The 15949-nt window shown below is 38.6% G+C and overlaps 1 protein-coding gene across 1 annotated transcript in view; it reads left to right on the forward strand.

Moving 5' to 3' along the window:
• LOC150083078 (uncharacterized) overlaps window positions 1–15949 on the forward strand; it is a 305874-nt gene that overhangs the window by 219393 nt on the left and 70532 nt on the right. The window contains exons 9-12 of the mRNA XM_090377773.1: window positions 2918–2994; window positions 10486–10606; window positions 11211–11280; window positions 15434–15571. Of these exons, the coding sequence (XP_090233899.1) occupies window positions 2918–2994; window positions 10486–10606; window positions 11211–11280; window positions 15434–15571 (406 nt within the window). The remainder of the gene's footprint in view (window positions 1–2917; window positions 2995–10485; window positions 10607–11210; window positions 11281–15433; window positions 15572–15949) is intronic.

Raw genomic sequence — 15949 nt, forward strand, 5'->3', positions numbered from 1 at the left:
GATAGACAGCGGGAGAACACATTATAAGGAAAGAGGCATAGCGTGTTTGCCGGCTTTTAAGCCGTTTAACCTGAACTGTGAGGTTATGTTCCTCGTTAAATTCCCATTATAGATTCGGGAGATGTTCTAGGTCCAAATCTGGACGCAAAAATCTTGGCTTTGGTGGAAACTACGGAGTTGTTATATTTCTCGGCTAGTGTCAGATTATAATCGAAACTTCCGTACCATGTGGAAAGAAAGGGCTGGATCCAATCCTATTTCGATGAAGAAACTTTTATGTTCCTTGTTCACATAGAATTAATCAGTTTTCGGTTTAAAAAATGTAATTTTTTTTTAATCTACGGGAAGTTTTCCGCGTTTCATGAAATTTAATATAATAAGCATAATATGCTCCTGCCTTTAGCTACCTCGACACATATTCAAAAACAGCTTTGGCTCTGTTCAAAGTACAGGGCTCTTGACTCCCTTCGTTGTTGTTTCAATTTCGTGTTTTACTAATGTTCCCCAGCATTATCACCTCCCAGTGGTGGTGGCAGGCAATGTGGGGTTCCTCTAGGGGCCCTGCGTCCAAGCAGACAGAACAACAGAACATAGAACTGCTCTGTCACAAACCAGACACTACACTATATTAGGAGGTCTTCTGTAATCTAACTTGCCCTTAAAAACCATCAATTATGTTTTTGTGGCAGATATTCGCAGTTTATTTATACTTGACCACTTGATTAGTTCAGAAAGAGTTGTATTGGCTGACTGTTCTAGTTGAAGACGCGATCGACCTGGAATTAGAAGAACCAAATCATCAGCGTAGGCGAAGGCAGAGATATTGTCAGGTTTTTGCATGACCTCTCCTCGAAGATTAAGAAGTTCACTGCAGCAATTATCTGCATTTTCAAATCGGACTGGGGACTAAATAAGAAGACTTACTATATTATACAGCAGTATTCGTAACAATAACAACATATGCGTCAGGAGTCTGGTTTCATAGAGCCGTTAATGCTAAACTTCGTTCCAAGCTCATCTCCATTCAACGGATTATGCTGCTTGCCATGCTCTGGGCCTGCAGGACAGTGTCCTCCGTAGCCAGGCGCCTCCGTAGCCATGTGGGCAGGAGCAGCAGTGCGTAGTATACGCTCCTTGATTAGACCGGGGTTCAAGCCCCTAACCACCAAATACGGTGGATACGGAAAGGTCACGGAATGACCACCGCATATCCCCGGAGCAATATGGCCTTAGTTACTAATGCTCCTAAAAAAAAAAAAAAAAAAAAAAAAAAACCAACACCAATGTCTGCAGGTCCTTGCTGGAGTATTACCACTAGATCTGCATGTCATATTCAAAGGACTATGCTATCGTCTAAATTCCTGGCGAGAATTCTCGTCATCTCGTGCAACTTAACTGCTAACATCGAAGACGAGAAACGGAGAATCTGGAATGAACTTATCAGTGTGTGGCAATCACGATGGGATTCCGATACTACTGGTCAAGTCACCCGCTCTTTTGTTCCTGCAGTTACCTTCCCTCTCAACAAGAACTCCGCCAATGGTTTTCTCCCAGCTTAACAACATCGTATATACTTACTAGGCACGGCTCCATTAACTCCAAACTATTTCAATTTAGCTTGTCCGACACTAATCTCTGCTTGTGTTTGCTGAGGAAACCTGGCCGCACATTCTTTATCGCTGCAACCTGTACCACGACGTCAGATCTACACTACAAGCTGCTGTCAGCAACTTCTCTGAAGGAAATGAAGTGGCGCTGACGGAAAATTCTCCATCGTTCTCAGCTCTAAAACAATTCTGCTCTGCTGTTTTCACCAAAAGAAAGCAAATCTTCTTAAGTCTATCAGCTTATCAACAACAAGGAAACAGCTGAACACCTGCAATGTCTATCGATATCTCTTAAAACTGATATCACCTGCCATCTACTTTTTTTTTTTAACTGGTACCGCAGTTTGGGCAGCTGTGGGTACGGGATTAGCTAGCAACCATTGGTATAGCACTACCATCAATAGGTGCAGTTTTCGTTCTTCCTAGGACAGAAAAAGACTATCTTGTGGTTCCTGTGCCACAATTTATACTGATGTGATTTGCATTGTAAACTCGCACAGGTTCATTACATTTATGACAGTGTAATTAACATGATTATGTATATCATTGTACATAATTGTATATCTATGTATATCATTGTATATACTATGTATGTATGTACATAGCGGATTTGCCAGTTTCTGGCTAGGGGCCGCTTGTTGTTTTTGTTAATAATAATAAATAAAATAAAAAAAGAAGACACTACACTTTTTCTGTCTTTTACAGAGATTCTGTAATTCTTCACAAAATACCATGGCGCAGACATGGGAAACCAGCGGTGGCGCCTTCCACAAAATACTATGCCACAATGTTCCCCAGCATTCCAAAAACAAGTTTCGCTTCATGAGAAAACGAGATAAATTGTGGTGACCAACAGTCGCATTTCATCTGGAACTGCTCTATTTTGATTACAACACTCACCAACAACAGTCAATCAAAACGTTTTCACACAGCATTTTGTCTTGTAATAATCCTTCGTGTGAAATAACTAGTAAGGAAAAAATAAGTTATTCTTTCCACACAAAACAGCATGAAAGACGAAGGTGCGAAAATTTTATTCAGAGAATAGGCTCTAAATATATCAAGCGATCCCTATCAAAAACTAAATTTGTTTCACTGACAAGCCTTTTTACTGTAATAAAATAGCTTCCTAATTAGTACAAATTAATAGGATAATATCGGTTGATGCATTCCGGCAAGTTACAATACGCTGGTCTGCAATTGCCTTATAATTATCTTCCAGACAGGTCTGAGTACTTTAAATAAATGTTCTTTTATAGTACCAATATCAGTTTAAAGCTGCAAATTTTTCATTCTCTTGTTACTGTTAGAATAACCAGAAGAACACCAGGACGCCTTCTCTTCTTCGTTCTCATCAGCAAAAGGACTTGTCTAGGAGCTACACAAGGTGAGAAATGACCCCTGTTTTGTTTTACATTTAAATTACAAAAATTAAACATTAAATACCGTAGATACTCGAGTACAGATCAAGCCTAGTTTTAGGCCACGAGAAATCAGAAATAATGATCCATGTGTGTGTTGATATTAGTAAATGTGCCTTGAATGCAAGCCGACGCTGCCCGATTTTATATACGGGGGGGGGGTGTATAAAATGTTCATACCCTTACCTAGAACGGTAAAATTTCACAGGAACTTTAATCCTTTTCTATGTATTCCCCATGTATATTAATATATTTCTCCCATCTATGAATCAGTTGTTCAATGCCTTGATCAGAGAAGTCCGCACTTTTTGCCTGAAACCAGGATTCCACTTTATTGATGACTTCCTGAGACGAATCAAATCAGCGCCCACCAAACTGGTACACCCAGCATTGTCATTTGTCACCAACCATTAAAAAAAGGTCTCAACATCCGCATTACACAAATCCAACAGTTGGTGAGAACATTGCATTCGAAATTGCTTCTGAAAAGGCGTCAGCAATCTTGGAACCCATCGTGCGGAGACCTTAGACAGGTTATGTAAAATGCTGTGGGAAGACCCATTAATAATTCACACTGCATTTGCGATGAAATGAATTGTCACACGTCTGTCACTCAGCACCAGCTGCACAACCTTTGCAACCGTCTTACTGTCTGTGGATGTTGATGGCCTTCCTTCTCTTGGCTCGTCAAAGACACTTGCACGACCGCACTTTTTTACAGTGTCATAAGATGGACAATTCTGCCCATACACAGCTTTTATTTCTTCGTCAATTTCCAGAGCTTTCTTGCACTGCTCGATACTCCACTTTGTCAACTATAGCGTCCTTCCTCAAATTCCGAGCTCCACCTCTGGTGTACGATCATTGGTGTAAAAACACCATAGACAACTCTTAAATGAAAACTACAATAGTAGTGTAAATGGCATCATTTCAACTGTATCTCATATTGTGCTCATCCTTCACAACGAGTTATCATGTATTTCACTGCCTCGAATAAGTAACGCTTCATTAATAGAAAGACTTTGGTTACTTATTCTCATTGGGCACCACCACCCAGACGGCACCGTTTCAAGGCTTGTTGGCCTTTTATCGGTGGGTGGGCAGGCACCCTGGTATTGCAAACATGACAACCCAGTTTTGAAGATAATCCCACAATATGAGAGATGCCAAAAGTTGTACGTGATAATGTTTAAGTAAGTCTCCATTGTAATGTCCCTTTCTCTGATGTTGGAGAGATGGTACCGCATTCCTCGTTGTCTCCAAATGAAATCACGTCTAGAATCTGTTTGTAGGGTAAAACAGGACTCATCAGAGAACAGAACTCTACCCCATTTGGCAGGGCTCCAAGTCAAATGTTCATGGCACCAGCTTTGACTAGCTTTGCGGCAGTTTGGGATTTTTTTTAAAAATAAAGGTGGCACCTAGACTTCCGTCTATCTCCACCTGATAAACTGAATTTGTGCAGAACCTCTGCAAAACAGACCTGTATGGCAGGCCTCTTCGCCACCAGGGAGCAGCTGGCACCTGCACAGCTGCTCCCTAATGGCCGCCCATAGTAACTTGGTACTGGACCTGGTCTACTATTTTAACAGTGCCTCATGCACAAAAATCCCGCACCCACCGGGAGTAGTGTGTGTGTGTGTGTGTATATATATATATATATATATATGTAAACAAACTAAAAAAAAACAGATAATCAAAGTGTATGCGGTAGTAGTTTAACAAACCATTGGTTTCCTTGCATAAAACCTATTTGAGTTGGAAATGTCGGAATTGTAAGGTTCCGTCTTGTTATTAGAGCCAGATAGCCGTATGTTGTGGTTGACGAGCTCTTCTTGTAATGGGCCCTGCTCCTGAAACTACTTCCATAGTGCCGAGATGACATTGTGACACGTTAAGCCAACGTGCTACCTCCACCTGCGACTGCCATCTCAAAGAATCATCTTAGACGAAGATGACTTGCCATCCTGAGTACTGGAGACGTGGCTATCCACTGAGCAAGCCAAAACGGGAATGAAGTGATGAATAATTTGCGTAATGTGTGGTTCTGTAAGGTGGTAGATGATCGATTTCTGTATGATAATCGGAATTTGCATGCCAGGACGCCTATTATGTCAAATGTTCGTGTTCACAATGAAATATTCATGAAAAACATTTTGTTCTGTTAATTTTGTCGAGCAGTGTATTTATTGTTGATCCGTTTTATTAATGATAGTTCTGAAAAAGTATGCAAGAAACATGTATTTTAAAATAATAAAACAAATTATGCGTAGGTAGCGTAATTTAGATGAGTTAATTCATTATTGCAGCTTATACTGTTAATATAAAATAAATAAATAAAAAATTTTTTTTTGGTTATATATGATCATAGAAGTTTACGATATTACCGTATTTTGTGATACAAGCTGATCTAACACGGTTTTGCTGGCCAGTATTCCTTCTCAAATATCTTTCAATATATCTCAAATATATCTTATTTCCGAATCTTTATGCGAGTAATATAAAGATCAAAAATAAAGCTTCGATTTAAATCCTTCTTCGTGACTAGTTATTTATTCAGTAAATTCCCTTTCGCTTAGTTCAACTTTTCTGTCGAAAGAAGATTCGGGGTGGGGAGGGAAACAACACCTACATCTGGATTTGATCCTGTATATCTAAAGCAATAAAAATACACTTTTATCCATAGCAATATTGGTTCAACTGTTTGTACCGGGTGGCCACATCATAGCCTGATTTACACTGCCAGTTATACAGTCCTTTGCCCAAACGCATCAATTACTTAACTTCCTATTTAAAAATTAACTAATTTAATTCGGGTTAATGTCATAAACTCGATTCTTGGTCGAGATTTTATAAATATATATGATTTATCTTTGCAGATGCAAAACTCGAGGCGCCTGCTATCTATTAAGTTCAGAAAAACCAGCACAGAAATCTCAGTCAGCTGCCACTCCAATATCAGTACCTCCCAGTGCTCCCGCACTAGCAGAAGCGAGCACTAAAGTAACATTACAAAAAACTCAACAGCCCATGTCAGGACAAGAAAAAATGGATGTCGAAACCAAGGAGGTACATGACGATTCAGTCTTGGAACTCTTTACGGAGGAAGAAATGGACACAGAACAGCGCCCATTCTTCCCCAAAAAAGAAAAATCGAAGACTGACAAAAGTAAGCCCTCAGCACCTCGGAACCCGCCTGATGGACACACCAAGCCAAAATAATGGCTAAAATCCTTCAGTGGAACTGTTGTGGATTCAGGCGAAATATTGATGACACCAAGGCACTTCTGCAAAAGCACAAGCCAGCGTGCTTTTGTGTACAGGAAACCTATTTAAAGGCAAATGATGAACCCACCATGCGTAACAGTACCATCATTCGTAAGAACAGAATTGTAGACGGTCCTGCTCATGGAGGAGTTGCAATCCTCGTGAGCAGGACCAGATTCCCTTTCAGCCTTTGCAACTTACAACCCCGCATAGAGGCTGTAGCAATTCGCCTTACAGTGGGGTTCTTATTAACCGTTTGCTCTCTTTATTTCCCACCTGGTATTGACATCTTCCAGAAAGACCTTGATGATCTCATCATGCAATTGCCTACCCCTTTATTACTTCTTAGGGATTTTAATGGACATAACACTCTGTGGGGTAGTGCTAACGTTAATGGAAGGGGACGAGTCATAGAGCGTATGCTAAATAACAATGACCTTTCCCTTCTAAACACTGCAACAAACACCTTCTTCCACATGCTTACCCGTACGTTTTCTGCCATTGATCTTTCTATCTGCTCCTTTTCCCTCCTTCCTTCGCTTATTTGGGAGGTGGAAGCATATGGAAGCGATCACTTCCCCGTGATATCCACCCTAACTAGTGGTAGACCGTGTCAGCCATTTAGTTTACCGCGGTGGAAGATTGATCAGGCTGACTGGAATGCCTTTCAAATTCTGGTAAATCTTGACATCGCTACAGTCAGTCAGGAGCATATCAATGATGCAATCGCGTACGTCACAGAAAATATTGTCCAAGCAACTGCAATTGCCATCCCAAAAACATCCAGCCGGTTTCCACTACTTCCTAAACCTTGGTGGAATTCAGAATGCACAACAGCAAAAAAAAGGCACAAAACAAAGCCTGGGGGGACATTCTGCCGATGTCCCATAACCGATAATCTAATATCATTTAAACTTGCATGTTCAAAAGCACGTTATATCCAACGTCAGAGCCAAAGGAAATTTGGATCCATTTTACATCATCCATAACCCAGACTGCCAGCTCAAAAGTAGTCTGGGACAAGATCCGGAAAATACCCACCATGCCCTTCGGTGATTCTCGAGCACGATGGATGTCCAATTGCAGACCGAACTGCAGTTGCAAATACTCTAGGGGAAACATTTGCCAAAATATCTGCAATAACATCATTCCCCTCCCCCCAGAGTTTTTGGCCCTGAAAGAGAAACGTGAGAAACATCCATTTAACTTCTCTTCAAAAGGGCTTGAACCATATAACAAGCCCTTTACACAGGAAGAGTTAAATGCAGCACTCTTTCTTACGCATGCAAGTGCTGTGGGGCCCGATGACATCCACTACGAAATGATAAAACATCTGTCACCACATTCTAAAAATCACCTATTAATATTATTTAATAGAATTTTTCTTAACAAACAATTTCCGGATTCCTGGCGAAAGGCTATCGTTCTTGCCTTCCCAAAACCAGGAAAGGATCCTATAAATCCTAGAAACTATCGTCCTATCGCTCTGACAAGTTGTTTGTGCAAGATCCTGGAAAGAATGGTTAATGCCCGCCTTGTGCGGTATTTGGAAACAAATGATCTGCTTTCCAGGACACAGTACGGCTTTCGAAGAGACAGAACCAATTTGGATCATTTAATCCGACTTGAAACATACATTCGCGACGCTTTTATTAAATCCGAGCATCTGGTACGCGTACGACACCGCATGGCGATTTGGAATATTACAAGACCTGTACAACTTTGGTCTTAGGGGTAACCTCCCTCTCTTTATTAAAAACTTCCTTTCGAATCGCCATTTTCAAGTACGTTTAGGATCCACTCTCCAGAGAGAGTTTTGTCAGGAGGAGGGAGTCCCACAAGGGTCCGTTCTAAGTGTCACGCTTTTTGCAATCAAAATAAACTCTATCACAGAACAACTTCCACCCATGGTAAACAATGCCCTCTATGTTGACGACTTTACTATATTTTGTCATTCATGCAATATGAGGGTCATTGAAAGGCAACTGCAGAAAACCATTGATCACCTTACATTTTGGTCATTGGCTAATGGATTCAGATTTTCATCACAGAAGACCGTTTGTGTATACTTCTGTCGCAAACGTAATCTTCATCCTGAACCAGATTTAAGGCTTGGACAAAACAACATCCCAGTCGTAGCAGAAGTCAAATTCCTTGGACTTATTGTTGACAAAAAGCTGACATTTCTTCAACATATTCGTCGGCTTAACATCCTTCGTGCCCTCCCGTCAACTTCATGGGGCGCAGATCGGTCTACCCTTCTTCGTCTCTGTCGAGCCTTTGTCCGTTCTAAACTCGATTATAGGTATAAGGTATATGGATCTGCTAGAGATAGCGTACTTCGGTGGTTAGATCCAGTCCACCATCAGGCCATTGGGACAGCCGCAGGAGCATTTCGCACATCTCCCGTCCAAAGCCTTTACGTTGAAGCAAATCAACCTATCTCTTCGACGTAAGCAGTTGTCTTTACATTACACCTTTAAATTGAAAGCCCTGCCTTATCATCCCACGTGGGCATCAGTTTTTGAGCCACATTGGGAAAATCTCTACAACACCCGTCGGACCGCCAATAGACCTTTTGGTATTCGGATCCAAGGGCTGTTAAATGAAATAAACATGACGATAGACAACGTTGCCCAGTCACCAAGGCAACTCCTTCCACCCTGGAATGCACACCTGCCAACTTGTGACTTCTCCCTTAAGATCATGAAGGCTAGTACGCCACCTGCCGTCTACCAACAACTCTTCGCATCACATAGGGCGCAGTACTCTGACTTTCTGCCAGTCTATACAGACGGCTCGAAGTCAGAATCTTATGTGGGATCTGCTGTTGTGTTTCTTCACAAGACATTATCATTTAAGATCCCACAAGAAATTAGCTTTTATACTGCAGAGTTGCATGGAATTGAAGTAGCCCTTGAGTTAATAATAAATAGTGATTACCAAAGGTATATGATTTATTGTGATTCATTGAGCGTGGCTCTACTATCGATGAGGTACAACTCTCATCCGGTCTGGTCCTGTCCCGGATCCGGCAGATGCTTTGTTCTGTCGTTGAATCAGAATTTGACATTCGCTTCTGCTGGATCCCAAGCCACATTGGGATCCAGGGAAATGAATTAGCTGATGCCGCTGCTAAATCAGCCATTTCCCTGGATAATCATTGCCTGTCAGTCCCCTATACAGTCTACAAGCAAATAATACACTCTAAATTATATTCTCAATGGCAAGATTCTTGGCACGGACAGACCGCAAATAAACTACATCATATTAAGCTTGTAATCATGTAATGGCAGTCCAGTCTACGCAGGGTCCGAAAAGATGAAGTTGTTCTTGCTCGGCTCCGCATAGGTCATAGCCATCTAGCACGCACACTCCTTTCTGCTGAGGGCGGATGGCCCACCTATGTGTGAGACGTGTAATGTTATTTTAACTGTTTTTCACGTTTTTATCGAATGGCCTGTCTTTAGACAAGCATTTTTAAGAACTTTTAATAATCTGGCTGAATCATTTACACTCAGTCAGATTTTAGGTGACAGAGACAACATGTCTGACGTTTTTAACTTTTTACAATCGATCAATTTATACACAAAGTTTTAAGTTTATATTTTATACCTTTATATAACCTTTAACCATAGTATCATATTTACCTTTTTGACATGGTAGCCTGTTTTTAGGCTGAACAATACTTTTGTATTAGTTTTATTTTTTGATTTGCCGCATTATGGCCACAGCTGCCAATGCGCCATTAAAAACCAAATCATCATCACCGTCGATGCCAGTGGAATCGTTTCATTGATAAATACAAGGCATGTTTTAATTATCTTACTATATCATTTACTACCCATGCGCATCGACAAAAATGTGGGCTTAGTGGAAACAAGCATTACTTTAGAATTCCTTGTTTTTAAAAATATGCAGGCGCCTGGAAAAAGAACCTGTTGTATGCATAGTTATTTCTGTGGAAGGTTGCATAATAAAAGCAAGGCCTGACATAGCCGAGTGGACATGAGTACACACGGCTATGTAAAACTCCTGTCCGAAGGTACAAGAGTTTGGAATGCAAACTCCTCTGATCTATGTGGTCGCGTCAAAGTAATCTCAGTTTGTAAATTTACCGATTGAATTTGTGCACGTTTGTCAACGTGCATCATTCAATTCTTTCATCGCATTTTTACTATTGCTCTTAGGTCTACTAGGAATTCCAGGAAAGCAGGTCATCAGTCACCGAGCATTTTGACTTCCACAAATAGGAAGAACTTCCCCAGGAGGAAACACTTGTCTCCTACTAAATTACCACAACGGAACAAGGTAAAAAAATTATGCACTTAGCTATTATGAATGCAGTTGTTTTTAGTGTGATTATGCTGCTACCGAACTCTGTGCGGATCATTAGGAAATGTTATAGCAGTACCCCAACTATTTTAAGTGGAAAGCAAGCCAAACTTTTTGTGCTTTATTAAAATAACGTTACTGAAGTGTTTGATCAATATTTAAGAGAATCGTTTGTGATTACTTGCTCAAAAGCCATTTCTTACAGTGTAGTTAAAAATATCTGTTGAGACTACGAGAACTACTTCCTCTGGTGCGGTAGCTCCCTTGGAAAACATTTAAAAATCGTACTCTACTAAAACCTATGTACTGTATTTCATTTTGGCTCTCCTAATTGGCAGATCATTTTTAAACCGATAACATTTATTTTGTTGAATAATTCATAATATTGAAATTGTAAGAATTCATTGTGATGTAAGAGAGTTCATTACACATATAAAATGAAATAAGTATTATAGTTTTAGAAAAATCGCAAAAAGCTTAATGAATGTACTGTATATTACTGGTAAGAAGTGCGCGCACTTTAAAATGTGTGTGTTTTATCCTCATTTTGCAATAAAGTTAAAAGTTTCTGTTTGTTCAGCCCACAGCCATCACGTGCTACAAACCAGTTAAAGATAGTTTTTCCCAAACTGAGCGTCGCTACGTAAAAGGTAAGCAAAAATTGTGAACTATCATATAATTAGTTCAAATGCATGCCCATACAATATGTAAATAGACAAATGATAAATATATTGAGAGTTTCATAAGTTACTGACTCAGCTACTAATTTCCACTTTGAAATGGAACACAAAGATCGAGGGAAATATAAATGAACTATTAGATGGAAGTCGAGTTCCTGAACTTACTAACGTTAGTGCTCCATGATGTATCATCCCAAAAGTGGGATGTTTATATAAAATTACATTTTATGCAAACTGCTCCTCTCCTCTCCTCCCTCCCATTCCTAACACATACCTAATCTGACGATATAAGAAATCACTTTCTGTCATTCTTGCACTACTTACAACTTGCTCATATATCATACATCAGCCGATAATGTACTTTTTGCTCCCTGGTAGGGATGTTGGTTCAAGCTTCCCTCCATGTTTATTTTCAATTGAGAATCATATTTGACGCCATAATAATCTGGTTGACATTTTAATGCAATTTGTCCATCACTCTCTCTCTGCACCCCCCCACCCCCACCCCCCCGAAAAAAGCAATCAATGATACTCTCAATTATTGGATAATCAGTGCATTCCCTACCACAGGAAACTTTAATCTTTTCGGACATCATCATCCCTCATAAAATTATTACCACCTCAACTTTCAGCGCAGGCCTCATAATGTAGTAACCAATCGAGCAGAGGTTCTCGAACGGATCTTATTTTCGCCATGATTTGCACAACGAATGTTATATGATCTAATTTAATTTTTTATCTTAAGTATGTTTATAGTTATATTGCATTGAATAACTGCGCTCTATTCCAATATAGATGTCTTTATGTATAATTAAATGAAGGTTTGGATCTGATTCAACGTATAAACGATGCTATGCCTAGCAATGATCTCACGATTTTCGAAAATTGACTTTCACATTTTGATATATGTATAATTATATAGTCGGTCTTGCAGCCACCGACTGACTTAGAATGAAGTTTACTACAACGGAATGTAAAAGTTTAAAGAATGACATGTATAAAATAATTTAAAATTAACTGATTAAAAGTGTCAAAAACAAATGTGATAAAAACACGCATGAATACTAACTTAAGTTTTCTATGTGGAACCTTTCTTAACTAAGAAAACATTGACTAAAGTTGAGACTGTATACTTGTACATCAGTTGCTAAGGATGGCCACAGATTGTAGCCATCATTGAACCAATTACCTGTGTCATGGAGGGAAAGTATTGTCTATGAATCAACAAAGAAGAGGGGATTATTTTAATTTAATAAACTTCATAACAAGTTAGTCGGTGAGTGCAATAATTTATACATGTATCCTGTTCCCAACCTCCGAAGCTCTTTATGTATTGACGCCTTGTTGATATTTTAATATTTATACTTTTAATTTCTGAATTTACAAGAAAATATGCGCTGTTTGAGGCAGAACCAGTATTCTGACCTTCACGATTAGAGGTTTTCAGCTCATTATCATTGTGGGAGGAAAGTAGAATTTAGGGGATTATGTGGAAACAAAATCAAGAGAAAGTAAAACTACTGATGAACAGTTCATAGGATGGAGAAAGAACGAAAAAAATATTAATACGAATTTCTGCTTCCGCTGAGTGATTTATAATTTGGAATCAGAATCAAAAAAAGGAGCCAAGTTTCATCATCAGTCGCTAAACGGAATAAAAATCTATTTGGGTTAGCAAGAATTAATTTTAAATTCTCTGTTGATGACTTTATCCTCCGATGTTTTTCATGAATTGAAAGGTTTCTGGGAACCCATCTTGCACAAACTTTAATTCTCAAATGCTAACGTATTATTGTTAAAACGCTTAATGGGAACTGTCAAGTACTCTTTCAAGTTCAGACACTTTAACTCTTGTTTTCTAAATTTTTTTCCAAGAATGGCAGTTGCTTCAGATGGCCGAACAGACCTTGGATCATCGTCTTGTGAATTCTCATCACTGGGCGATATTTCTCCAAACACTATAGTCATTCTTTCATGAATTTCTCTGGTATTTTCTGCCCTCTTTGGACGAAAATTTGATTAGTGAATGATGTTCGATTTGCTGGATAGTCACTCTTCTTCGACCGACTAACAAAAAAAATTAATTTAAGAAATTGCATAAGACACTGACATACAATTTTTAATGTTCTTTTATAAAACATTAATCTGTCGAAATCACCAATTCTGTAATTTGTTAATACATTTTATATACCCTTCTCAGAACGTTTTTGACCATACCTTGTACATAAGCAACTGGTTGTACCTGATGGTATTTTAACTGCTCGTTACCATTAAAGCCCAAAATCTGTGAAATTCTTTGTATTTGTCCTTCATTCTACTGCTGAAGGATAATCACGCAGGTATATCGTTGAGATCTGCGCTGGCATTACTTTATAGCAGTCCAAAGTTTAGAGAAAACGATGTGGACAACATACTGAAGTTGTCTACTTGTTTATGGATTTCACAAATCTATGTTGTAAACTGAATGACGAGATTCATTCATGCTTGTGTACAGCCTTCAGAGAAGCCAAACGAAATACACTTTCATTTCTTGTGGAAATGAACTCAGCTGCAAGTCAGGACGGTAATCATTAAAGTATTCTATTAGTAGTTTCTAGCAGCGATAAATTAAGAAACCTCTCGACAGTGTGTGTACTCTGGCAACAAGAGCAGCAGAGTATAGACATCTTCTGCTGCATGCTGATTCACAAGGAAATAATAAAGGATTAAAGGTACTTTAATTCAATGGTTCGCATGTTGTAAATTAATAACACCTATAACGGTTTGTAAAACTTTAGGAAATGGTCACACCGTGTCCAGCTACGATTGACATTTATTCCTCGACAAAGCTCTAAGCCCATTTTTAAGTTCACTCATGGCACAGGATTCAGAACTTCATTTTTACCAGACCAGGATATTGAATGCCTTTTCAAATATTCCAGAACGTGAAAATTTTCCGAAATTATCCACAACAGTCTCCCATAGTTTTTTTTTCTAATAAGCACTTGATACATAGAAGCAAATTCAACTTTAAGAGAGAGAGTATATCTGAAGGAGAAATTCGTTTCACCATCTAGTTGTTTGTTTTCACTCAATGAGTAACATTACACACATCCAGCACTGAAAGTAGAATTAACTCGGATAGCTACAAAAGAGGAAACAAACTTTTAGTGTGGCCGCATTCATCTTCCAAAAAAGAAGTCTTCTATCGATATGCCAACTGCACTGCAATTTTTGATATTTAAATGCATCACCATTTTTAATGATTTTGTTCGGCCAGATTAAAGGGAAAGACTATGGGAGTTGCCGGCCCGATTATAATGGAAATCCCTTAATTTTTAGACTCTTGAGAATCACTGTCGGTTCAGTAAATTATGAATCCATTCAATTTTTAAAAATAATGTTATAATGCGATAAACTATAGTGCCACAAATATTCTAAAAACAAATTTAAATGTTTTATGACTAGCTAAAATATTATCAATAATTAAAGAGTAATCATATTACTTGGCATTGAGTATTGTCTTTTACGATTCAGAACGGGCGAATACAGTAGCATTTCCTCAGTTTATTATTCTGGGTTTTTTGGCCCGTGGATTCACATTGTACAGAAATAATACAAATGTACATAATGACGCAATATTGTCCGAAAGGCAACGAGATTTAGAATAGCTGTAATTTTGCCATTCTTCTTTCCATTAGTCACGCACAAGAGGATAGACAGATCATATTGCTAGTTGATTTTTTGCAATGATTTTCAATTTCATTTTATTGGATCCGTCTAATGACGTTGCAGATATCGAATTGTGCACACTCGTGTTTAAACGATCGAAAAAAATGTTTTCTTTAAATACTGAGCTGACATTATCATAAAAATCGTTACAGCTAATCATACAAAGTAGATAATAAATTGATTTGTGTTTATTCATTAAAAATAATTACGTTACTGCCCGTCTTATTTGTTCTAGCTTACTCTGAGTCCTTTTACCTTAACCTCTAGTTTCAGTTAAATGCACCGAGGAAGAATATCTTAACTGTTTATGCTTAATTTGCTAACATTGAAGTATAATTACAATTTATATTTTTTTACAATTGACTTGAATATGTTGCCAAAATTCGCAACCGTAACCGAATTGCATTTTTAGGTTATTTTAGAAAGACAGATGACAGTGTCATTCACAGTAGTACACTTGATTCGGTCATATCAAGGACGCCTGTCACTCTTTGTGAAAAGTATAATAGGATTGTTCCCTCAACATCACTGGAAGATGACGATCAAAAAGGTAAAAAGTCTGTGTTACATGTTTTTTCAATAGTATACAGTCTGGCAATCTGACAACCTGGCGATCTCACCTTTGCTGGATATTGCATGGTCATATTAAAGTCATACAAAATAAAGCGAAAAATACTGCAATCTAGAAATAAATACACACGTGTACTTATTTCTAGACTGCAACTTGCTGTATACAATTATCGTTGTATGTACAAGGGCGTCCTAGTTCGATAAAGAGGTACATGAAAAAGTATTATATTATAGTAAAAATAGCATTAAGCAATGCCAAAATATTCAACTGCTTTCCGAAGCCATTTTTTTTTTTTTTTTTGCCCTCGACTTGGGCCTGTACGTGGTGAGCGGATCCAATGCCCACATTAAGGTTCTA

This window comes from Mastigoproctus giganteus, chromosome 7, assembly GCF_048544385.1.
Source record: "Mastigoproctus giganteus isolate SK-2022 chromosome 7, ASM4854438v1, whole genome shotgun sequence".
In the NCBI taxonomy this organism is placed as follows: domain Eukaryota; kingdom Metazoa; phylum Arthropoda; class Arachnida; order Uropygi; family Thelyphonidae; genus Mastigoproctus; species Mastigoproctus giganteus.